Source organism: Pleurodeles waltl, chromosome 1_2, assembly GCF_031143425.1.
Source record: "Pleurodeles waltl isolate 20211129_DDA chromosome 1_2, aPleWal1.hap1.20221129, whole genome shotgun sequence".
NCBI lineage: Eukaryota > Metazoa > Chordata > Amphibia > Caudata > Salamandridae > Pleurodeles > Pleurodeles waltl.
This window is the reverse complement of record NC_090437.1, coordinates 679,316,260-679,340,718: the sequence shown is the minus strand read 5'-3', so window position 1 is coordinate 679,340,718 and position 24,459 is coordinate 679,316,260. Positions and strand designations below refer to the sequence as shown.

The following is a 24,459-nucleotide window of genomic DNA, read 5'->3' as shown; positions in this document are numbered from 1 at the left end:
GAAAGAAATTGAAGAAATAACAAATGTAAGTAGTGACTAGTCTTATACTGCATTAGTCAAAACAGCGTAAAGGCTTATAAAATTCAACGATATCTTTTAAGTTGAAAGAGCATAAGCACGAGCTTCCCTGCTCTATTCGTCTTAAACACACACAAAAATTAAGACTGCGGTTCTCAGCAGCCAAAATGGGGTCACAATATCCAATGTTTAATCTCATCAATAGCCAAGAAAAATCACTGTAAAATAGAACAGAAGTCAAAAGTATTGCAATAGCTAATAATGGGAAGCAAATACTAGAGCACTTTAAATGGGTTATGTAACTGAAGAGAAAAGTTAAACAATTCACATTTTATTTATAAGTTATGAAGTACGTGTTTCCTTTTTGTGACCAGCATAAATGCAATTGCACACCGGCATGAACATAAAAACACAGAAAAGTAAGCTACAGACACCAGATCAAAGTTTAAATATGTAAGTCTGAAAAAAAAACTGACAGCGCAAAGCATGCAGGACCCTGATTTACAGAGGGGACTTTGCAATTTGCAAAATGATTGACCCATCTCCAAATGTGCAATGTGCAGTGACTGACAGAGTGCTTCAAAAAAATGCCACTGGCCAACCAGCATTTTTAAACTAAACAACCACAACGGCAAACATTCAATGAACCCGGTTTCTCTTCTGTATTTTGATTATGCAAAAAGGATTTTTGCATCATAGGGAATCAGAAGGATCCAGTGGATATGTATTGGTGACTAACCGAGTTGCAAAGCCTGTGCATTTATTACTGCACCAGTATCATAAAGCTACATTGAACTAGTTCGTAGTGATAACAATTGAAATAAAAATCAAAAAAATAATTTTTGGCTGTTTCGGGTTTGAGAGGCCTTTGAATTATTCGAAATGTAAAGGCCTATTGGTAGAGGTTTTCTTTCAACAAGCAATCATGGGCATAGTAAACAGATTAGCACACCATGGATCTCCCCTTCCCCTCCGTCCTTGCTTTCTACTCTATGTACTATGTTTGTGTCGTCTTCTCTGTAGGTAACCGACAAGGAGATGTGGTACATGCAGTCAGTGAATGCAGAAGCCGCTGGGTCTACCGATGCCGTTATGTGAAATCGTGTTTTAGGTTTCACCTATGTGCTGTCTCTTGTGATACATATTGTCATTTTTTAGTTGATATAGAGCCCACCCATTCATTACTATTGGATGGCCTTAGTGTTGTTTGCGTGCTTCCTATCAGTTAGAGTGCGTGGGCTTTCCTTCCACTTCGTGGCTGTGTTCCTCCCATGGAGCATGGATTCATAACTTGTGTCCTTCCACTGCTCCCTTTTCATGCACTCCTATTTTGTTTGTTTTTTAAGCACTTGACAAGAGTGTGTGTGTGGTTTACAGCAGTTTTGTGTATCTCTCGTCCTCCACTGTGTTTGTGTGTGTTCTTTTTTCTCTGCTTGTGAGTGTCTCCCTCACCCTCCTCTGTGATGCCTTGGTGTGTGCTTATGCTCCGTGTTGTTTCTTGCCCATGTGTGTCTCCTCCCCAGTTCTGCTCTCTCTTGTATGTTTGCTCCCTTGTGCCTTCCTTGCTCCTTCCACCCACCCAGGCACTCTGCGTTTTTCCTCCACCTGCACTCTCCAATTTACTTCTCCGACTCATGCCGCCATGTTGCTTCTCCTCCCCTCCTGTTGCTTCTCCTCCCCTCCTGTTGCTTCAACCCCTGCCCTCATTTTGCTTCTTCAGCCCTCAGTGGTTTTAACCACCACCCCTGGTGTTGCTTCGTCCCACTCATGCTGCGTTCTTTTCTTTTTGTTTACCGATCCAACTCTGGTTGACAGTTTTGTAGGCGTGCACATGCTATTTACGTGCACCCACAAATGGTATGATGGGTCACAGCTTGAGCTTTTTTTCTTTCTTTAAAGCTATGCTAAACAGCATCAAGGATACTGTACAACGTATCTAGAGCAACTGGCAAAGCCAATAGCTCAGAAAGGCGAGACCCATGGGCTTTACCAATGCTTGTCTTCAAAATGCAGCATTTCTCTGTGGGTCCTTGACACCCCCAGTATGTTTTCCAGAAGAAAAGGAAGGTGAGGGAGGGTAAAACTGCTTTGTTGAATGGTTGCCAAAAAACACGTGCCCTACCCCTTCAATTTCGAATCATAAAACACACTGTATCCGCTGTAAAGTATCAACATGCCTTTCTGGTCATCCATACAAGACTTGAGCACCTCGGCACTAAACGAGCTGCTGCTGGAAGCTCCTATGCTCTCCAACTCTGGCTGTGTGGCATACCAAAAGATAAAATGCTCGTAGACAGAATGGAAAAAAGACAATGCTTATACTCCTAAGTCATTTTGATCCGGTCAACCATCTAGTATCCTCCAGGCGTGCACTCTCTACATCAGCCTTTGATCGGAAACCTTCCTTCCTACATTCAAGTCCACCCTCAAGGCCCACCTTCTCAGACCTCAGCTGCCACATGACTGACCCTCACCACCAGTTCATGCAACCATTATGTGGCCTGTGGTGTAACATACAGCCTTGCCAGTGTGTCCAGCATTTTAGGTGAGAGCTCTGCATCCATAAATAAAGACAAATCTGCATTCCCCACATTTAGCAGGATATTGAATAGTTAGTGCTCGTGTGCATTGACAAAGTGCGGCGAGGTAACTATGCAGGTGCTGAAGCTCCTATTTTATGGCATTTAAATTCAGACAACCCTTGAACCCCCTTCTGTTATTAGTACAAAGGTCAAGCTGTCATTTGAATACTCCATTGTGAACGTGAAATGCTGCCCATGATGTAACAAGATGCACATGTGAAGGTGTGTTCGAGGGGAGGAGCAGAGGGTTCCTCTGGATGTAGCTGGTTCCTCATAATTAGACAGATGTTGCCTTGCAGTAATTGACAAATAGTGCATGCTGGCATGAGTTCCCCATGACACCTCATCATGTCTTGTTGCTTGTCTGTGGGTATGGTGAGCAGCCATATGAACTATGGAGGGATAATCTACCCCTGTGATGGATAAGGCAGGGTGAAAGTGCAAGCGAAGCCCAATTCATGCAAGGCTCTTCATAAAGAATTGTACATTGTTAATGAAGTGTGTGGTTAGACCCCCAAGTGCAAAGCTTCTGTACATTGGCTGAATAAGCAGAGGTTGGGCGGGCATTTGTCCTTTCATAATGTAGAACTTCTGTGTCACGCTGAATGTATGTAATGAACTTAAAGGACATTCTCAACTTATACCTTTCACCCCCTGGACGGGTGGAGTAAAGAGTAATACGGGGATAAAATGGACTGTCCAACCCGAGGGTGTGACAAGACAGGGATAGGATATGGACAAACAAAATTGGAAATTAGAATGAAAATAAGAGAAAGGGAGATGGGCATTTGAATAATGAAATAGGGAGGGGCAAGAGAGAGGCTGGAGAAAGAGTGACAAAGTGAGAGACAGCGAAAGAGAGGGAGGAAAGGAGAGGGGGAGAGACAGGGAGACTGAGAAAACTTGTACTTGCGTGTGAGGATCTTTTGATCACTTAGCTGCAGCTGAGATGTCTGTTTTTCAGTAAAGTCACACATCACAGTCACGTAAACACATAAACGGTGGGATACTAAATCGAACAAGCAAAAACGCCCTTCTCCATTCTACAGATCTTTCACTTACAAATGTCTGGAAACATGTCCCATGTAAGTATGGCCTCTTTCCGCCTGAGGCATCAGTAAACCACAGCAAACACCGGGTATTCCCTGGGTCTTCAACCTTGCGTGTACAATTGTAAACATGTGTAAATCCTGACAATAAGCATATGCCCCTGTGACGAAAGCATGCGACATGATGCTGTGATATGCTGTCCAGAGCCTGCTGTATATCCAACCCCAGGAAAATCCAACCTATCAGAAAGTTCATCAACGTAATGGTAAACAGAAGTTGAGAATCCTAACCCTTACAGCTCCTTAATGAGAGTCTGCGTAGTATTTTCTATGATCGCACACGCTCACCGTGCGATCGTAAAGTAAAACAAACATTGGCAAAGCAGTTGGCTTTGCATGTTATTTTTCTTCCTCGCATCACTCTTTTCCTATGCCTCTCTTCCTTCTTCCTTTTCTGCCTTTCTCTCTGGTTTTCTCTGGGTCAAGGTTTGATGATGAAAAAGATGCCACTGTCTCTAAAAATAAGTGCCCCTGCCACCTCATCTACTGGCACCGGCACACATTAGGCACTGCTCTTTGGGTTTTGAGCTCTCATGGGGCACCATCCAGCAGGTGGCCTATTTAAAATGAAAGCGTATAGAGATTCTTTTAAAAGACCCGAGGATCAGCAGTCAGTGTCAAACATGCTACACTCTCAGAGTGGGACCTCTTCCGGCTAGACCTGCCTGCTGTTTCTGGGTGCCTCCCCACTCTGTCAAGCTGGAACTGCAGGAGTTTTCTTAAATTGTGCGCTATAAGCAGTTACATTTCCTGCAGCATGAGCTATACTCTCACTTCTACGTAATTGCATTTGTTTATGGTGTTCTCAGGGCGCCAAAGCCTAGCAGTGATCCTCTACAAAAACACACAGCCCAACGACCCAACCGCACAAATAAGCCAGGTTCTCACTTTTTAACATTTGCTCAAACAAATAAAACATGTTTTTGGCATTGAGTATAGGAAGCTGACTTGGAAATAAAACATACAGATGCAAACGGAATAAGCATAGGCTTTCTGTTTAACCTTTGAATGTGAAAACCCAGCCAGACATTAGAAATGCGCTGTGTGCTTTCTAAAGCTAGAAGACGTTTGGGGACTATCTCACGTCGGATGCTGCTACTGCTGCCAAATTGTTTCTAGGGCTGAGGCTGCATTTAGAGTTGATGCGATTTTAAATTGCATGGTATCTACCGCGACACCGCATTGTGCCAGTATTTTCAAAACATTTCCTTATAGAAAAGCAGTAGATCTGCATTTTCATTTAAAACATTGCTCTTTTGTGCCACTGAAGTGTTGCTTCTCTTTGCTGTGAGAGTGAACACAATCATGGGCCAGAGTTAAAGGCAGTTGTGCACAATGAGTTAGAAAGGCAATCATCAGTGTGGAGGCATCGGAGACAGAGCAGCTAACACACATGGCACAGTCTTACACTCCTAACACACATTTACGGCCCCTGTAAGTGTCTGCTTCACAGCGCTGTTCCACACGATTTTGCAACGCAGATTGCAGGCAAACAACAGCTGTTGTCATGTTCTTTCTGACATTTCTGAATAGTAGAGATAAAGGACCATATTTAATGTTTGGAGGGAGATGAAAATCCACCAATTTTTGGAGGAAACACTAAACATGAAGTAAAATCCACCGCACACAGCATTACCCCTGTTGTGGAGGGAATCATCCAGTGGATTCTCCTCGGTATTTCTAGTTGGAGGTCCCAGATTTGGAGGTGAGCAGGCAGAAAGCCCTCAACAGACGTTGTGAGATGTGTTACCGGCGTGTAGGGGAGCCAACCAGACAGGCCTCTTCGCACCCTGTGAGATGTCTTAAAGGCTCACAGACGTGTCAGGCAGACAGCCCTCTTCAGACCTTGTGTGATACACGCACAGGGGGATTACCCAGACACTAAGGGTGCGCCAGGCAGACAGACCTCATTTCACCTTTTTAGATGTGGTGCAGGCACATAGAGGTGAGCCAATCAGACCCTTTCAGAGGTGGCCTTAACTTTGGTGCCTGGGTCTTAGCAAGAGGCGTAATGCAGACCCCTGAAGCCCCTGTGGTGCAGTGGGGGGTGGCGGGCGGCGGGAGGCAACCCTGCAGGGAGCCCTATCTAGCCCAAGGTCAATGAATATCTATGAAATATGGGAGTCGCAGGGGCCCCTCATCGCATTCTGCATTTTCCGTTATGCCACTGGTGATGACAGAAACTCGAAGAAGGGAGGAATCAAATGGAAAGAAACATTAACTCACTCAGCGGGCAACAGAGAAATAGGGTGTGCGACTCCCGCACAGATGTGAAGGTAATCCAAATTTGAAAAGAAAAAAAAAAATTGCTCTGCGTATCATGGGCCTGACTTAATCTCAGTCTGGGACGAGTAGAATAAAACTAATAAATAATTAAACTATCAGCAATGCGTGGGCCCTGTTCTCACACATAAAGTAAAACTAAGCACGCGCTCAACAACAAAGTTCTTAAGAAAAGAATGCCTCCTCAACGATATGTAGCATGCCTGTGACCTTTGCCCTGGATGCATGTCAGGTCATCGGGCCTATCAAGCCAGTGGCTGCCCCTGGGGCATACGGTGCAAGATCCCTCACAGACCACCAGGGAGAAGGGCAAAGGTGACGGGAAATGGCCTGAATGTTCTTCTTATCTCATTGGGACATTAATTCTGCGCCCTGCAGTTCATAACTAGACACGCTACCGTGACCTCACTGAACGGCTGAAGCCTTCATCTGCCTCCTTTGGGTGAGATCGGCACCCTCCATCCTCAGCATTGCGCATCATTGCCTTGTAAATCATCCGTGATATAACTGGTGACATAAGCTTCCCTGCTAAAAATACATTGGCTTTCTCGACGGAAACATATTTTTCTACTAATTTTCAACTCATTTTCCACAGGTCAACAGCGATGCCTGATGAAGGCAAGAAGTCAAACTTTGAGGTCAGTATTTGAACCCACACAGAGAGGCAGAGTAAGGAGCAGGGATACTCATCACCCTTAAAACATTTCCGCTGTCCGAAGCGACCTTGACCCAGATTCTCTCCATCGACAGTTTAAGTTCAGTATTGATGGATGACAATCAGAATCCCAGCAGATCAACCAAGATGCACACTGGCGCGTCCTCCACCATGAAATAATTCTGTGTACTGCAGTATGTTTTCCTTCTCCCCTCCTCTTCAAAATGGATCCCCAGGAGTGTGGAGTTACTTGTGCCATTATTAATACACCTGGATCACCATGGTATTACTGAATTAGCAGATGAGCTTTGGGATTTTCGTTCTGTAATACCAAATGCACAGGTGCAAATTTAGCACTTATGGAGTGGGATATGGTTGTTCCCTCTTTTGCATCAGGGTGTCAAGACTTCGGGGGATTCCTATGTACTCTGGGTTCTTGAGGGTGGGCAGAAGGGTACAGCGTATTACACCATCTTCCCCATGGAGTCCTAGCCCTTCCCACTTGCTAGTCTTTCGTGGACGATGGCAAAGATCACCAGGGCATCAACGGAGATTGAATCTCCATTCCACTTTCTGCCTTGTGTACTGTTGTAGTCCTAGCTGGTTCTATATTGCGCCTCTGCCTTTTATTACCTCTGTTTCCTCTAATGGCCTATTTCCCCAATCCATGATGGTGGCTATTGGCTTCCTATTTGGGGTTTCCTCACTCCCGGATTAAAAAGGGTACTGATAGTAGTTACGATAGTCCTGACTTCCAGACTGGGCCTGGCAATGTGGGTTTTTTCTGATGCAAATAGTTTGCTCACTGCATTCCCTCCTCCGTGTGCACTGTTTTTTTGTGTTTGTTCTTGTGACTTCATTTCGGTTGTTGTTATGTAGCTGCCTCCTACTTTCAGTCTTCCCAGTTGTTCTTCCAAAGTTATCGGTAATGGGCCAGTTTCCAGCATCCACCTAGGTCAAATTGGCCTCTGGCCTTCATGATGGGAAGTGTACATGTCTTTGGGAAACTTTCATTCTGATAATTGTGCTCTTGTATTAATAACCTCTTTACATTACAAGTTCTTGCCTGAGCTGCTTGAGCATCACTGTTTTTTCTGCCTTCCTACTTCTGACTCTCATGTTTTTCCTATTCTACATTGTCAACTTCTGAAGCACAGAACAGGGATTCAGGAGAGTGGTAGGCTGACGGGTTATCTGCGCAGCCCTGTGCTCTGGTCAAGGAACACATGCCAATGAGATAATACATTTGCCCCTCTCCTTTGGTCATGTAACAGAAGCAGGCACATGGACCAACAAACGTTGTAAAAGCTAACAGATCTAGTAGTGGCTCCAAGCTTTTATTCTTTGTCAGTTGCATGTTTTTTGTAATAGTTTATTGTTGGGAGAGCTGCTGAACCCTTGCCACTAGGAAAAAACATTGGCTAAACCCACAAGAAAAAATTGGCCCAAAAAGCACACACTGCCATAGTAGTCCCTTACACTGAAAGGAACTACTTTGTGTGTCGATGTGTTCCTGTGAAAGAGCAGAATGGTGTCACTCACAGTTGTTAGGTGGGCTAACGTAATGCTCATGCTGTATGCTGTACTGAATGACCCAATAGACCAATGGATGGAATGGGCTGGCTTAAAGCCACTCTAAATATATCACACATCATTTTACTAAAATCAAAATGTCGTGGATCAAGGATTGCAGTACAAGTTTGCCATCAAAGAGTTGATTCACATTAGGGTGCCTCTCTGAACCTTGTAGGAGGGGACACATAGGACCAATGGATCAACAGCGATGCCCATATAGGAGAATTGCAGCCACAGACCCAGGTCCCTGGCATCCCGCCATAGGAAGGAAGGAAGGCCCCAGGAGAGACTCTGGTAATGCATCAGGAGCTGTGCAGTCAGTTGAATGAATGAATACATGAATGAAAACTTTTATTGAGGGATTACTTAAAATCATTGCAATTTCCCACTTGTACAATCTCATTTGAATTAAGTTGAAATAAAAATTTAAAAAGCGTGCCAATACATTTATGCTTAATCTATGACTTGTTAAATTCACTCAATCGAGCCGCTATAATAAGGATAAGCAATATACGTAGAAGCAAAGTGGCAGCGCCGTTCCCTGCAGTTAAACATCTCATCGTACACTGTTTGTTGGAGTCCCTATTCAATATGAAGAAGACAATTGCTTTCCTAACTAAAGTAGCCCATCCTCTAAACAGTGTGCTTATCGTAAATAATTTTTAAGGACACCTGTAATCCTCGCTCAAAATACCCATCTTAAAATGTTGATGTGCATTTATACCCAAAATTTCTAAGAGTAACATATGATTCGCACCTGAGGACTCATATCTCCTGACCAGACTCACACTTGAATTATCACTACTTACAAAAAACTCCAACCATTAATCTAGTTGTGCAATTTGCTGCCATTAAAGCTGCTAAAACTATGAGCAAATATGCCTAAAATGTGTCAAAAAAGCCTATTCATCGATAAGCAATTTATATTTTCAAAAGAAAAACAATGTCCCAACACTCCCATCCCTAGTTAAAAATGTAGTTGCTTTCATCCTAGCACCCCTTATGTATGTGCAGTCAGTTTTTATGCAGAGTCTCCCTGCATTCAATACTCAAGGTGGTCTTGGAGAACCCCACTATTTTGTATGCAGTCTATGATCCACGTTGAGATGTACAGAGGCCACCTGCGTGGAAACATGGTACACTGAGTGTACTGCCTCTGTATTACTGTACGGTGAAGTCTGGTGCACACACCCAGTCACTGACTTAGAGCATGCTCTGCAGGCAGCACTGGTTTTTAGGTTCGAGCGTGCAAGTGCTCTGGCCTGTTGTAATCTCTCTGTGGGCTTTTAACCACACCCACTCTTGCTATTCATTCTATGTTGTGCTTGTCTTAAATGCTTAATTTTTATTGGTTCATTTTGTGAAATGTCCCTCCTTTGTGTGCTGAGTTCCTTCCCAGGTGATTTCACTGAGTGAACATTTATGTTGGCCTCCGGTTTCGGTTTGCCTTTCATCCCAGCCGCGATCCTTTCTAGAAATTCACACAGGGAGCCAATAGCTCTTGCGATCACGCTCATGGCGACTGTGGCATTTGAATTGACTTGCTTCTGTCAACTGTTTACTTTTCATTTTCAATTTATGTGGCAACAAAAGTCCTGTTAGGAATTTACAATTTGCAATAGGCATTTTCAAAGCAATAGGTCTCTCCTTTGCTTGAGTTAGAGCTATTGACTTAGTAAATGCATAACTGGACATTTCTTGCCACATAAATCGGTCTAGCCTGCTGCATGATTTGGTCCTCTCTGCCACATAATGCCATGGCCCTGCATATAACTAAAGCATTCCATTTACCTTCTTGCTTTATCTGCAGCAAAAAAATTAAATATTGCCTTTTTTTATAGTATTATTTTGGGGTCCCCCCAACCTGGTGTGGGGACCCAGAGATGACATAAGAGAAAGAGATTGTTGTGCTGACAGTTTTGATGGTGGTCCCATTGTCCTAGGACTCCCACCCAGTGAGTTATGGGCAAATATGTTTTGTAAAAGGAATGACCTGCAAAGCATTACGGGATGAGTTTCTGAGTGCAACAAATTTTGTAGTATCTTGACTGTAATGCTCAGAACAGCCCCTAGAGAACACCACAATACAAATAGCATTTGTAAGAAACATGGTCAGGTAACCATATAGTCAGTCCCTAGAGGGCATAACCAATAACCACATGAAAAGAGAATGGCAGAAAGTAATGCAGCGTAACCATAAAATTAGCCAATAGAGGGCATTGTGCCTTACACACTTTCAGACCTAGCAGGCCTACTGCAATAATATTACAAACAAGGCCCTCAAAAACACAAACTAATGTTCCAGCCATGAGAGCTTAAAAAAGCACTGAATGGTGAGAGAGGTTACTATTTTGGGATCCCCCAACCTAGTGTGGGGACCCAGAGACGACCTAGACAGAAAGAGAACGTAGTGCTTAATGGTTTGGTGGTAGTCCCATTGTCACAGGACCACCACAGGCTGTGTTATGGGCCAAAATGTTTTGAAAAAGGAATGCCCTGCAAAGCATTATGGGGTGAGTTTCCCGAGTGCAGTGAATATTGTAGTATCGGTTCTCTCGCTGTGCTGGGAGAGCCGCATTGAGGATTTCTGTATTTTTTTCTGTTTTAAATGCACCAGTTTGTATATTTTTCAACTGCTAAACTTGTATGTAAGTGATACTCATGTAAAGCACTCCCCCAATGGAGTTTGCACTATATGAAATTTCACGTACGTAAGTGGTACTCATGTAAAGAGCTCCTCTGATTGAGTTTGCGCATAGGAAATGTCAAAGAAAAATTAAATAAATAAAAAATAACTCTCCCTCCAGCTTGCAACTTTTGGTCGCAGACACCACAAAGAAACAGCAGCATGCCCAAAAACAAGGAAGAAGAAGAAACAACATGTGGCCACGGAGAGCGAAGCGCGAAGCAGAGAGGCAAAATAAAAAAGTAGTGTGTCACACTAAGATATATGGCCGATCGTGCAATAATCCATGCAACATGGTCAGTCTCCAAGGCAGTAACAGAGCAGCCTCAAGGCGGGACAAACGTAAAGCATTTACCTACAAAATCAAGGAAATTGTGAAAGGCAGGCCAAGGAATGAATGAAAGTGATGGGCAGTGGGCGCGGTGAAAGCTCACAGAAGTAGGTTACATGTCAAGAGTCTGTGCTTGCGCGCGGCCTATCCTCGACCTTAAAAAAATATGATGAAGCAACCGCAGTGGCTTCGTCATTTTGTAGGCCCGCACATATGTGATGATGCCATGATGCATGCCTACAAAATGATAGAGGTGCGATTTTTTTACATTTACTAACACACAGTGGATCTGTAAAAAAAATGTAAAAAGTGAAAAAGAAGCAGCACAAAAATGCTTGTTTTTTTAACAGTGAAGGGTCTGGCAGCAACTTCCTGCTTGGTCCTCTAGAAAAAAAAGATACTAAAGAAATATTTTATAAAAGACAATAGGTATTGGGGCAATGGCGAAGTGGGGAAGCAACAGAATTGGGTAAAGGATAGGAAAAGCAGGACATGAGGGAGAGTGATACAGGGGCACGTAGAAACACACGATTGAGAGAGCAACACTGATCATGGGGGGAGGGCAGTTATTTCACACGTGGAAGAAGCACACAAAGACAGAACTGAAAACACATGGAATCTCATGAAGAGCTATGCAAAAAGAAAAAAGTAATTCACTCAAAGTGTGCAGTGGAAGGAAAAAGCCAGCTAGTGAGAGAGATGGTAAATAGATTATGCACCAGGTGAGGGACAAACACAAGATGTGCAAGCTGGAGCAAGGAAAGCCGCTGAATAAGAAACAAGCAAATTAGAGTGACAATGAAGTCACTCATTAGTAAGCAATGGGCAGGCTGTATCCCACTGTGAGTTCTTGTTGAGCCCACAATTGGTCTTTTGCAACTAGACAGTGTCTGGGAGGCTTGACCTAAAAAAACAGGAGTGAACATTCAGGGTCAGAGATTACGCTCTTTGGAAACACGACTGGTGCATCTGCTGAACCACTACTCTGTGCCTCTGTGTCTTGGAGAATATTATCACCATCCCTGATTACTTCACCAATAGGGGCTCTAGTACTGCTGGTCTGACATATGTTCAGTATTTGGTCTATCCATGCATCCCTCGCCTTCATTTACTTTGAAGTCTTGTTTATTAATACCATCTGTATTGGTTCAGTGTGGACCCCATGACGTTTGCTTACACTACTACACACCAAGGAAGACATCTGCTTCCCTTGCACAAATGCATAACTATTAACACATGCCTCCATTGAACCAGATGTCCTTTTTGTGCGCCATCCATGTGCCTTTCCCCACTATAGTCCTCTGGTAGAACAACATCTTCCGCATCATGGCAGTGGGTGTACTCTTTTGTCTGTGTGTAAGTCAGATTTGCATGCAGAAAAATGTCACAAATTCTGTAAGCAACACCTAATCATGATTCACGAAGACAGAATGTGCATAGATTGTGAGTGGATATGTCATGAGGGTGAAAGTTCTGTCACGGGTGAGGAATTTTCTATAGTGGGCGTTGTGTGGCAGTCAAAGGGTGGTCCATTCAACATGGGTGGACTCCCAAAGAACTGTAACTTTGTGGGTGGGTGTTCACAAACATTTACAATGCCTGCCCTAAACGTATGTGAACTAGCCTCACTTCGAAACTCATAATTGAAAACCCCAATCCTACACATGCAAAGATTTTGTAACTCTGAGACCCAGTGCATTGTAGGACTGAGGGAAACATGCTTACAACCGTAAAGTTACAAAAAATATAGAATTACCTCTCACCTTTTACTTTAGTAATTATGTACGTTTGCAAATCTCAGCTATTTTTCAGAGGTGCATACGTATGCCTTCCAAGACTTACCATTATTTTTAGAATCAGACCCCTTGACTTCTATTACATCACTGTTGGCAACTCCTCTTTAATGCACCCTCTCCTTTACTACACTCAAGTCTTACCTGGCCACTGGAGGTATACATTGCATGCAACATACCCCCTTTCTTGTACTGTTCCCAAATCCCAGTAAAACATTCTCCCTGGAAAATAAAATTGTCTGCCCCTAGCGCCTCAATATACAAATAGGTTTGTGTATTGTTTTCCCATCTGAAAATAATTAGACATGAGGGTCATTTCTGCAAAATGTTCCACTCTGTTTGCACACGGGCTTTTAGAACTCTTCTGAGAACCTGATAATGCTCTACACACTGTGCTATTATTCCACACCAGGACTCCACTGAAACAAACCGGGAACTAATGAGTGCAGGGTGGCTAGCTCAAGGGGGCATTTGGGGCACAGCTTCGCCATTCCTGATGGAAGAGAAGACGGGGGCAGATTAATATGCTGATTTTACACTGTTCATTCAGACAGCAGAAGAGGTGTTTGTGGGTGCCCCCACGCACACACACATCACACATACACACACAAACAATAACCTTTAGTGGTTCCCTAAAGTCTCATCTGCAGTGTGTCTGTGAGGCAGCAGTGATGGCCGGCAGGCATTGCCAAAAATGGCAGTTTTGCCAGAGTTCAGCTAAAAAAAAGGCTTCTTGTCATAAACTCTGGCAGCAGCTTAGCCAAGCCACCAGTTCCCTCCTTCCTCCTTTCATTGGGAGGCTCTACGGAGGCTCAGTTAATGACAGGAGAGGGTGGAGTCCTGGAGGGAGACTGAGCACCACAGACCTAACTGTCTGCTAGTATCCCTGCCTCACTGCTGCCTGCCTCCTCTCCGCATTTCTCCTTTAACCCTTTGTGCGTCCAATGTGACACCAAGTCCGTTTTGTGTAGGTATTAGGCCAGTTCGGGCCCAGGATGCAAACAGCAGCTGATTCAGTGATCCAGCTGATTCAGTGATCCATCTCCCAGCCTTGGGAATACTCAGTGATCAAAGTGCACAGCTCCCTTCTAGTGACAGGGGTCTGCTGCCCGGTCCAACTTATGACACTGTGGTGAGAATGACAGCAATTGTCGGACCATTGAGCCAGGAGCTAGGGTCACTGCCCAGTAATGAGTATGTTGCGTTGTTTGCATGTGTGTGTGTGTACAATACATATGTATCTGCCTATCTATATATGTGTGCCCGTAGGTGGAGCTTGCAGGTGGGCTAGAATCTTAATGGTGACTGACCGTGGCTGCCAGGCCATATTATGGCCAATTTGATGATCAATGGCCTAATAGTGGCTCATCTTTCAAATAATACAGACATGCCTGAAAATATTTTGGCTAACACAGGCACTATGATTGCTCAGACTTGCCATATTGTTGCCATCTGTTATGACATCCATGCTGCCCCATGATAAACATGTTGTGAACATGCAGATGCCATTAGAAAAAGAAATAGGGGTAGTAAGGGAGATTCATGTTCAGAATTAGAAGTGTCCCTCATTTATACCAGTGTCTAAATGAGTGTGTCACATATAACAGAGAATGGTGAGGGCACGCAAGTATATATTGGTTTTAAATGGTACCTATGATAAGGTCTGTAGTGGAATCATATAACAGACTGACATCCATTAAAAAATATATAAATATATGTATATTTATATATTGGTCGAGTAGCACCGTGTACTGATGAAGCTACAATATGAATCACAAATCGAGAGATAGATTCAAATTATATATTTCAATCTAAAACTATTAGATGGATGATATGCAGGGCCTGTTACTAGCTTAAGCCTGGAAAAAGTGGCTGCTAGCAGCTAAGCATGTGTTGCCTTTAAGATGTAATACCATTTCATTCCACAATCTGCAGACACCTTGTCTTCTTTTTTGTCTCCACGAACCACTTCTGCTTAATTGAGCTGGTTTAATCTGATAATGTGCTATTAGGATTCAAACTGCATAGCCTAATGGTAAATGTTGAATAAATGTTTATATGGTAAACCAATACATTTATTTATGAACTTTGCATGCAAGTACAACACTTATTGATATAAAAGGTATCAGTTCTTTGATAGGGTGCCTCCAAAAGTTCGTTGTCTATGGATAAGAATCTTATTCCTATCCTTAGAATAATAGAAGTCTATCCCTTGCATACCGTGGCCATTCTCGACAACATTCTGGCGTTATGTGGCATGATAGTGGTCAGTCGTTCATATATTGTGGACGTTCTTGCTAACATTCTAGATTTCCAATTCTTAATAGTGGCCTAACTTGGCACACTATGTGCATTCTTGGCAAAATTCTAGATACCCTTACTATAAAAAGGGCCAGGCCTTTATAGGCCCATATTTGGCATACTGTGGACACACATGACAAATGTATGGCTACCGCTGAAATATTAATGGCTGCACTTGACACACCGTGGGCATATCTCACTTATTTGTGGCTATCTCTTGCATTATTCTGGTGGTGGTATAAGAGTGACAATCCTTTACATACTATGGCCATTCTTGACTTAATTTTGGTTCTCTTAGGACCTGCCTAATCAGCGTCCATCATTGATATATTGCTTGCCTTTGAGGCATAACTGTGGTTATCATTGGCACAATAATGGTGGAAATAAATTACTATCAGATGATGTACTTTTCCTGGTATTTGACTAACAGAATTGAAAGTGTCAAAGTCAACATTCGCCCATGTGTAGCAGTAGTCCTCAAAATATTTGAAGACATTTCATTATTTCTCTTGATCAAGGTTTTTATGATTTTATCAATATCTCTGCCTGACGCCTCAGCTTGAAAGATTGGTGTAGTCTTTCTTCCTTCTGATCTTGTAAGGTTTTTGTGAACTGAGCACTAGCACTGTTTTATACAACTATAAGATTTGTCTAACTGTGCTGTCGATGGTCTGTGATTATGAGATTTGTATTACCTTTTAATATGTTTCACCCTTTCAGTGCCCCTTCCAAGTAGATTCTCAGTCAGAAAAAATATGTTTGAGAATGTGTGTTAAGGGGAAAATTGATTAAACGTATGCCTGAGAATCTACTAGGAAAATCATAGTGGACAATGAAAGGAAAGTTAATGTAGAGATAAAACCAGATGCTATATGCACCGGAGAAAGTCAGGCAAGCCTGCTTCGCTTGCATCCAAGTTGGGGTAGGTATTTATACCTCGCCACCAACTAAGTTCCCCACCTGCTGCCAAATATCACACCTCAGTTTAGGTTAAGTTGTATCTGTTTCTTAGTGTTGAGACAAGGGAGCATTGACTTTCTATTCGCAGTATATGATATTTGAGATTATCCTATGTTAGGAGCAGCTTCCATAGGAGGCCAGAAATTTCATTTGACACTTCACTGATGTTAGTGCCTTAGTTTTGTATTACTGTCACAGCCCATGTATAGTTATTTATTGTACATATTCTTAGTTTTAAAACCTTTCATTCTGATTTGGAATTTTCTCTGAAATAATAATATACCAAAATGTGTCATTTAATGTATCAGTAACAAACCAAGTAGGGCTCAGGAGATGGTACATTTATTGTTCAGTATCTTATGATTGAAAAGTCTCTCCAGCCAATCACATTCGTCTTCAAGTAACCCTCTGCGGCAGGGGCAAAGCACCAATAATCAACTGTGGCGTGACTCAACCCTATTTACTCACACTGCGGTAGCTTAAACACCAATTAAACAACTTCATGCAGAACAGGCTGCCAAATAGACATTAAATAAACTTTTCAGATTTTTTTTTTTTTTCTCATAAAAAACATACTTTAAAAGGAGAATATGAAAAATCAGCAATTTGTTTTAGAATGTGGACATGAACCGGCATAATCTGGCAATTGTTTTAGTTACATCTGGGTATTTGCACGGTTTGCTCCTTTATAATGATTAATTATCTATTGATATACTATTCTAGTGATTCAAAATTAAGTAACCTGGTTTAAATAGTACCATCACGTCTGGTGTGTATGCGGGATTTTATTTGCTGTCACAATTAGGCACATTAAAAAAAAACGCTCGTAAATGAAAGCATGCATACTTTCCGCCTGCACATGATCATAATTCGTAGGTAATTCTCTATGTCACAAATACTTCTGAAATACACATGTGTAATTTACACATGCCGAGAATCCCATTTGTAAATTCATGGTATAGTCAAAGAATGCTAAATTACACATGGGTTTTCTACCCCTATAAATGCATAATCTGGTATAAGCAATCAACACCTATGATTAGCAAATTTGCGGAATTTCTCTTTTATCTGTGTAGTTTAGCATATTTCCCCATCCCCCGTCGCTTTTCCACACATCCACCATGTCACTGATGCAATGTCTTACACTAATCTACACTTGCTGCAGCAGACAAGCTGAAACATTTCAAGTATAATTTAGATGTGATGCGTGAGTAATGCATCACAAGATGTAAATGCCCAAATAAATACTGTGTGATAGCTCATTTTATTTGCACTAAATGTCCATCAACACTACCAAAACTCCTCTCTGAACATCTACTAGTCTAAAAAAAGCACAAACTTTCTTAGTGTAGTGTTCATACATAGATTTCAGCATTTAACACATTTTCTGCAAACATAAGTTATTGCTTTTTACAGGTGGGAGTCAGACTTAGGTCTGCAAATATCAGTCTCCTTTTATTTTATAGTCATAGATTACATTTGCACAGAGTCGAAAAAAATGTTGATCCTAGAATACTTCATACAACATCATACAACAAGGTTTTTAGAACCCAGGATACCATCTACACTACACATAAGTGTTCCCACTTAGGGAGGCCGCCACAATTCAGGTCATTATGGACACTGACCTGAAATGTTCACCTATGGTCCATTGTTTTCAGGTGTGGTGGCCTGGTTAGTTCAAAGGAAGTAAATCAACACTACAGCACCCGGAATGCATTGGGTGACCATGCGTAAGTTCAAGACTGGAAACGGTATCCCTAATGACGTGACCTGGTCATCCTACACCCACTTTTTGTGGGGTGCAGGATTTGGAGGTCTGCAGGGTAGCATGGGATGTAGTATGGCACTTCTGGGTTTCTTCTTTCAACTCATGTAGAAGCAGTTGTAAAGCTCTACATTGAAGAACAGAAGCCTTCTCCTCACACTTAACGTTTTACTTGATCAAATTAACATAAATGTGCTGCTCTGTGCCCAAAGTTTCATTTTGTCTTGCACTTTCTTCTGATTTACCTAAAGACAAGAGAGTTGAACCACTAGTCAAATCTTTGCATATGCAGCAATTACATCAAGTCTGAAACATCACACTGATAACGTGTAAAACTCTATGTGTCATAAGAAGTCTGAAACATTGATTCAAGTGCAAAGATTCTCAAAATATAGAAAATAAACTTTTAAAGAGCTATAGTTCATATAGTATGTATTTTCAGAACACTGTACAGCCTAATTCAATGTACTACAACCACCACCAAACGAGGACCTTCATCCATGTTACAGCGCCTGCATTTCCAACACAATGCGACCCTCAGTCTCCCTCCCCCTTCTTCAAACCTACTGTTTTCTTTTAAAGAGGTTGTATGGGCCTCCTTCTCTTTACAGCCCTATCAATGGCCAGAGTCCCCAACTCCCGTATGTATGAGCATGTTAAATAGCGGAGTCGAAAGCCACTCAGAACCTGACTCGCAACTATACATAACTGGTTTTAAGCATTGATAACCCTTTTATGACTTCATAATGAGATCTTTTGTTGACTATGTTACAAGATTCTGCTGTTTTAATTCTATGCAGTATGTATTTGATACATTGAACCCTTAATGTTTCGAACCAGCCTCCTCAGGAAGCCTGGCAAGGCCTACCTTGAAGACGTTGATGGGGATGCAAATAATAATGTACATTAGATCTCCCAGGGCCAGGCTGGCAATGAGCGCATTGGGACCATTCCTCATGCACTTGTTCTGGTAGATGATCCTCAGGAGGGTGGCATTGCCCACCATCCCCACGATGAAGATGGTGCATAAGAGCACAGTGTTGAAGTACTTGAAGGCATGGTGGATTTTTGTCCTCTGCAAGCACGGGGGCAAGGTGCGGTTGGAGGCCGGCAAATAGGAGGAGGTGGTGGTGAAGAGGACCGGCATTGTACTGTTGAACGGGGTGAAGTCGGTCTCACTCAGGTTGGCGTAAGGGGAGGTCCGCTGAAGGCCTCCAAGGGCCAGGCCCACCAAGCCCAGTAGCAATAAAGCCCCATAAGTGAGGAAGCCCATCCTTCGGCCCTGGCGCAGATTCTGCCCCCCTCAAAGTCCCAATGATCCTAGGAGAAGGCCTGAAATGGAAACACAATAATAAACTATCTGTTCTTCAAGCTCAAAATGTCACAGAACTGAAAACATATTTGTCTACATTTCTTGCTCTTTGTGAATAATTGATAGCTTTATGTTGGTTAAGTTGTTGATTACCAGGTGCTTCTTAGTTAACCGGGCCTGAAACCATTCTTTCAGTTGAGAGTACTGCGAAAGCCTATCAAGAGGGATGCTGTTGACCAACAACAAACACACTGTGTAATACTACAAGGAGAGCAGTTCAGTTCGATGCTACTAGCAAGTGCACTTCTGGCTCCATACAGGTTGCTGCTGTGTAGCATGAACAAGTGCAGCATGTACTACTGCATACTGAGTCATAAGCAAATGTTGTGTTAATGCTGCTAAATGTGCAATGAACATGTGGAGGGTGAAGCGTGGCAGGGAGACTGTGTGCAACGAACATGCGCACTGTGCAGCGTGGCAGAGCGACTGCTGCTAAGTGTGCAATAAACACATGCAGGGTGCAGCGTGGCAGAGAGACTGCTGCTAAGTGTACAATGAATACACTCAGGGTGCAGCGTGGCAGGAAGACTGCTGCTAAGTGTGCAATGAACATGCGCAGGGTGCAGCGTGGCAGAGAGATTGCTGCTAAGTGTGCAATGAATACACGCAGGGTACTGCGTGGCAGGGAGACTGCTGCTAAGTGTGCAATGAACATGCGCAGGGTGCAGCGTGGCAGGGAGACTGCTGCTAAGTGTGCAATGAATACACGCAGGATGCAGCACGGCAGGGAGACTGCTGCTAAGTGTGCAATGAACACACGCAAGGTGCAGCGTGGCAGGGAGACTGCTGCTAAGTGTGCAATGAATACACGCAGGGTGCAGCACGGCAGGGAGACTGCTGCTAAGTGTGCAATGAACACACGCAGAGTGCAGCGTGGCAGGGAGACTGCTGCTAAGTGTGCAATGAACATGCGCAGGGTGCAGTATGGCAGTGAGACTGCTGCTTAGTGAGCAATGGATACACTCAGGGTGCAGCGTGGCAGAGAGACTGCTGCTAAGTGTGCAATGAACACGCGCAGGGTGCATTGTGGCAGTGAGACTGCTGAATGCAGTGTATAACACTGCAGAAAGTGTTACTCTGTGGCACTAACATGTGCGGTGCGTAAAACTATAAGGCGGTTATTTCATGGTTTCAACTAACAATTGCAGTGTGTAACACTGTAGGAAGAGTATTTACTGTATGCAACTAACATATGCAGAGTGTGTCATTGCATGGAGAATTCTACTTTGTGTGCAATGAACAAGTGCAGTGTCCAGCACTGTAAGCAAGGAAACGGTTACGATTTGTCATTAACATGCAGTTTGTGGAGTGGCAGGGAGACGGCAACAGTTTGCCTTGACAAGTGTTTAGTATAGCACTGCATCGAGAGTGCTACTATGTGCTAACATGTGCAGTGCGTAAAACAACAATTGGAGCGTTATTCCATGACATCGACTAAAAGTGCAGTGTGTAGCACTGCAGAAGGAGTACTTACTGAGTATCACCGACATTTGCCACTGTGAGTGCTATGAAGCAGTGCATTGTGCAGCACTGCATGCAAGGATCCTGCCACTATTTGTCATTAACACGTGCAGTGTGATATAATGCAGCGAGTGTAACTATGAGTCACTATCATATGCAGTGTGTAAACCTGCAATTAAAGTGTTACTTTCAATAATTAACCAGTGCAACCTATAAAAAGTACAGAGTGTAAAAAAGTGTGGCACCAATAACGGAGCGTGTAACACTGCATGCAACAAAAGTGGATCGTTTGCCACTGAAAAGTGCTGGGGCCCATTATATGTATTAGACCCCTGGTGGGCAGTAAGTGAGGGTGCTCGGTCTTTTAAATGAAATAAATTCCAAGTACTCAGTGCCTCACAGTTGAAAGCGCTGCCTGAATATTATTGAGCTATAATACGTGTGCTTGATGGAAAGTGTCACCCTTGCTGTGCAAAGGACTTGTGAAAGTGAACAGATCCGGATCAGAACAGCCTCAGAATAACTACACACCAGGCTCAGAACCGCCAACAGATCAGGCTCATACCAGCCTCAGAATAACTACACACCAGGCTCAGAACAGGTATCAGACCAGCCAACAGATCAGGCTCAGAGCAGTCATCGCTTGTGAGTGAAGGCACGCAACGAGCACATATAAGAACAAGTCAAAGGCAGGCATGGGTTAGGTTCAGGCCATACACACGGCACAGAGCAGGCACACTTGTAGTGCCTGTTGGGTGGTGGTTTTGTCACATAGCAGCCATACTCTGAGCCCACAACAGCAACAAAGCCGTTTCATACCTGGCACCAACCCGGCTCAGAGTGGGTACGCACTTGGCTCAGAACAGGGATAGGCACTGCTCAGAACAAGCACCATGAAGTAAAAGATCAGGTTCGAAGCAGGTACTGAAAACAAGAACTGGCACAGAAGAGATGCGACGAGGAAGATTACAAGCACATATCATGTTAAATAAAGGCAAATCGAAGGCAGACAACAGGCACAAAGAAAGGCAACTTGCACAGCAGGCATTTAGCTGCTATAGACAAGGAACACAGTACCACAGTGGAACAGTCACAGGTATGTGAGAGATCAAGCTAAGATTGTAGACTGCAAAAGACATGCGACTAAACAGCCCCAAAAGTGACACGGACCAGGCAACGGGCTAAACTAGTACAAAAGCAGGCACAATCAGACTTGTCACATACCCTGTTAACAGAACAGACTCGGGGCAGGTCAGACCGGGTTCAGCATAGAGCAGCCAGAGAAGGAACACGCCAGACACAGACCATAACGTAACCACACAGAACAGAAACAATAAGACTCGGAGAGAAAGCACAGACTAAATACGTATTAAGTACAGACCAGTGAGGCTCGGCGCAGCATACCCCAGGATCAAGGAACACGTAACCCAGACTTAAACAGAGATCACAGCAGGCACAGACCGGAGGATAGACCGGGTCAGAGAAGAACCCCGTATGTACAAACCGCACCCGGCGCTGACGCGGGCCGGACTGTTGGCAGATGCACGCACTCACTCACGCACGCACAGATTAATACGGAGGCACCACAAGAGAAACACCCTGTACCGCCAGGGCGCGATGCGTGTAGTTCTTGTCAGGCACTCTTAGGACCGTGGTCACATTCATTTAGTGCACACAAGCCCCCTGCACATTCACACGGATGGGACCCCGCGCAGCGCACGTCTGAATCCCAAAATGAGAGGAGGTAATCTGGACTATCGTAGAGGAGCACGCAATAGTACGCTGTAAAGCAAGATAACGATGGAATACAGCACCTCGCGGAGTGGGAAGGGAATCTGTCATCATATAAATCAAGTTTGTCTTCTCTTAACATCCAGGCTAACTTGAGGCCAGGGCAGTGTAACGTCCTGAATTGTGTCAGTAGGAGCTGAAAAATATGACCTTGCGGGGCAGGGGCCGTCCGTTGTCGGAAGAATGTCTCAGTCCCGAAGTGAAATTTCCCCCAGCCACATTGCAGCCTAGTGTCCCCTCTATTCTCTCGTGTTCAGGGGACGTAAACGCCACTCGCGGACCTGGCGCCCGTGCTTGGCATCCAGAGATGCCCTGACTACCCGAGGAGGTACAGGGCGTTGTGAGTAGAAGGGCAGGAGCGCATGGGTGTTGTAAGTGTGGGGGCGCTGCGAGTATGGTGTTGGAGGGGCGGGCTGCAAGTGCGGGATGTTTTTAGTGTAAAAGTGTTTTTGGGCGCAAGGGTGCTGCCAATGTAGCCTTGCCCTGAATGTGCAGCCTTTTGCCACTACACCTCACCTGATTAATGTCTTTTCAGAGGATGCCGGGGCTCCGGAGCAGTGGCCGGCTCTGCAGACCCACAGTAGAGGCGCCCAGGTCCAGCAGCCCAGGGACTCCCTCCACGGCGCCTTCTCCAATCTCTCACACTGCGCGCTACTACCGGTGCGCTCACGCCGCTCCCAGCGTAAACTGTTCAGCTCCCTCTGTCCTTGGACTGGGAGAGCAGGGCGGGAGTGACGAGGGGCAGGGCCGGGGCCTCCTGTCACACACTCCAGGCTGGGTGGAGGGAGCACAGAATCCCCTCACAGCGAGGAGAGAGTAGAGCGCCCCCACCATTCACCCACCACCATCGCTACGCCCATCCTCAGCGCCCTCCTCCACACACACACACACTAGGCTCACACGACAAGCACGGTGCTTTCCTTCCCCAGACGGAGAGATCTCTCCAGGTTTTGAGGGTAAAGGCAAGGATCCTGCTTCTCGGGTCCTACCCCTATCAGAACAAGAGGAGGGGAAGGGCTGGCATCCCCTCACCTTTACGTTTCGTCGATTTGCTGTTTATGTACGGAGAAAATACAAACCACAGTAAATAGCTTTTCGGACCGGAACGAAGACTATAAATAAAAAAGCAAATTTTGAATTCCCTAATAAGGCACTACGATCTTGACATCGAAGGCTCTCACAAGAGCGTAAATAAAAAGCATGGACAGAACTTTACACGCTCGGAAATATCAGGAAGCATTTTTGAGATGAATAAATCAGTTTTACCTCCTTGCACTTCAAACGCTTCCTGGCTCGAGGCGACAGTGAGTAACTGAATTTGCATAAAAGCTGTCTGTTCCTGCTCTTCTACGCTCGTCGCGCCACGCACACCACTTGCCTGGTCATGCTCTCTTACACCATCTACACCATGCCCGCAAAGCGCCTTTTCCTTTCCGCAGGCACCTCTGAGATCACAGCGCACCGCTTACTCATCGATTGCTCTTAGCACCACAGGCTTTTTCACACCTTTCTGTCATCTGTCTGACTGCTCCGAGCTATCCTACACATCTCGGTCGGAGTAAACAGTCGAGCGTGTCGTACACACACCCCGCTCCAACACCAGAGCCCACACCGTCCAACAAATTGCCCTGTATCATTTTGCTCTCACCCATACATTTGTGATGTAAGAGTCCCCTTATCGTGTTCTCGGCCCAGTACAAACCAATACGAGCTATTTTATTGTGATTTGAAGTCTGAAAGTAATTATTAGGTTGGAGTCTGATTTTTAGCGTGG

The 24,459-nt window shown here is 44.2% G+C and overlaps 1 protein-coding gene across 2 annotated transcripts in view; it reads right to left on the bottom strand.

Annotated features, from left to right (window-relative positions):
* Positions 1–23,374, bottom strand: part of EDNRA (endothelin receptor type A) — a 168,672-nt gene extending 145,298 nt beyond the window's left edge. The window contains exons 1-2 of one of the 2 annotated variants that reach the window (XM_069242624.1): positions 23,202–23,374; positions 18,930–19,393 (exon numbers count right to left, since the gene is read on the bottom strand). In XM_069242624.1, coding sequence (XP_069098725.1) covers positions 18,930–19,334 — 405 coding nt within the window. In that variant the 5' untranslated portion in view covers positions 19,335–19,393; positions 23,202–23,374. Of the gene's footprint in view, positions 1–18,929; positions 19,394–22,275; positions 22,386–23,201 lie in introns of those variants that run through there. The other variant, XM_069242625.1, reaches the window with a different exon arrangement.
* Between the last annotated feature and the right edge of the window lie 1,085 nt (positions 23,375–24,459).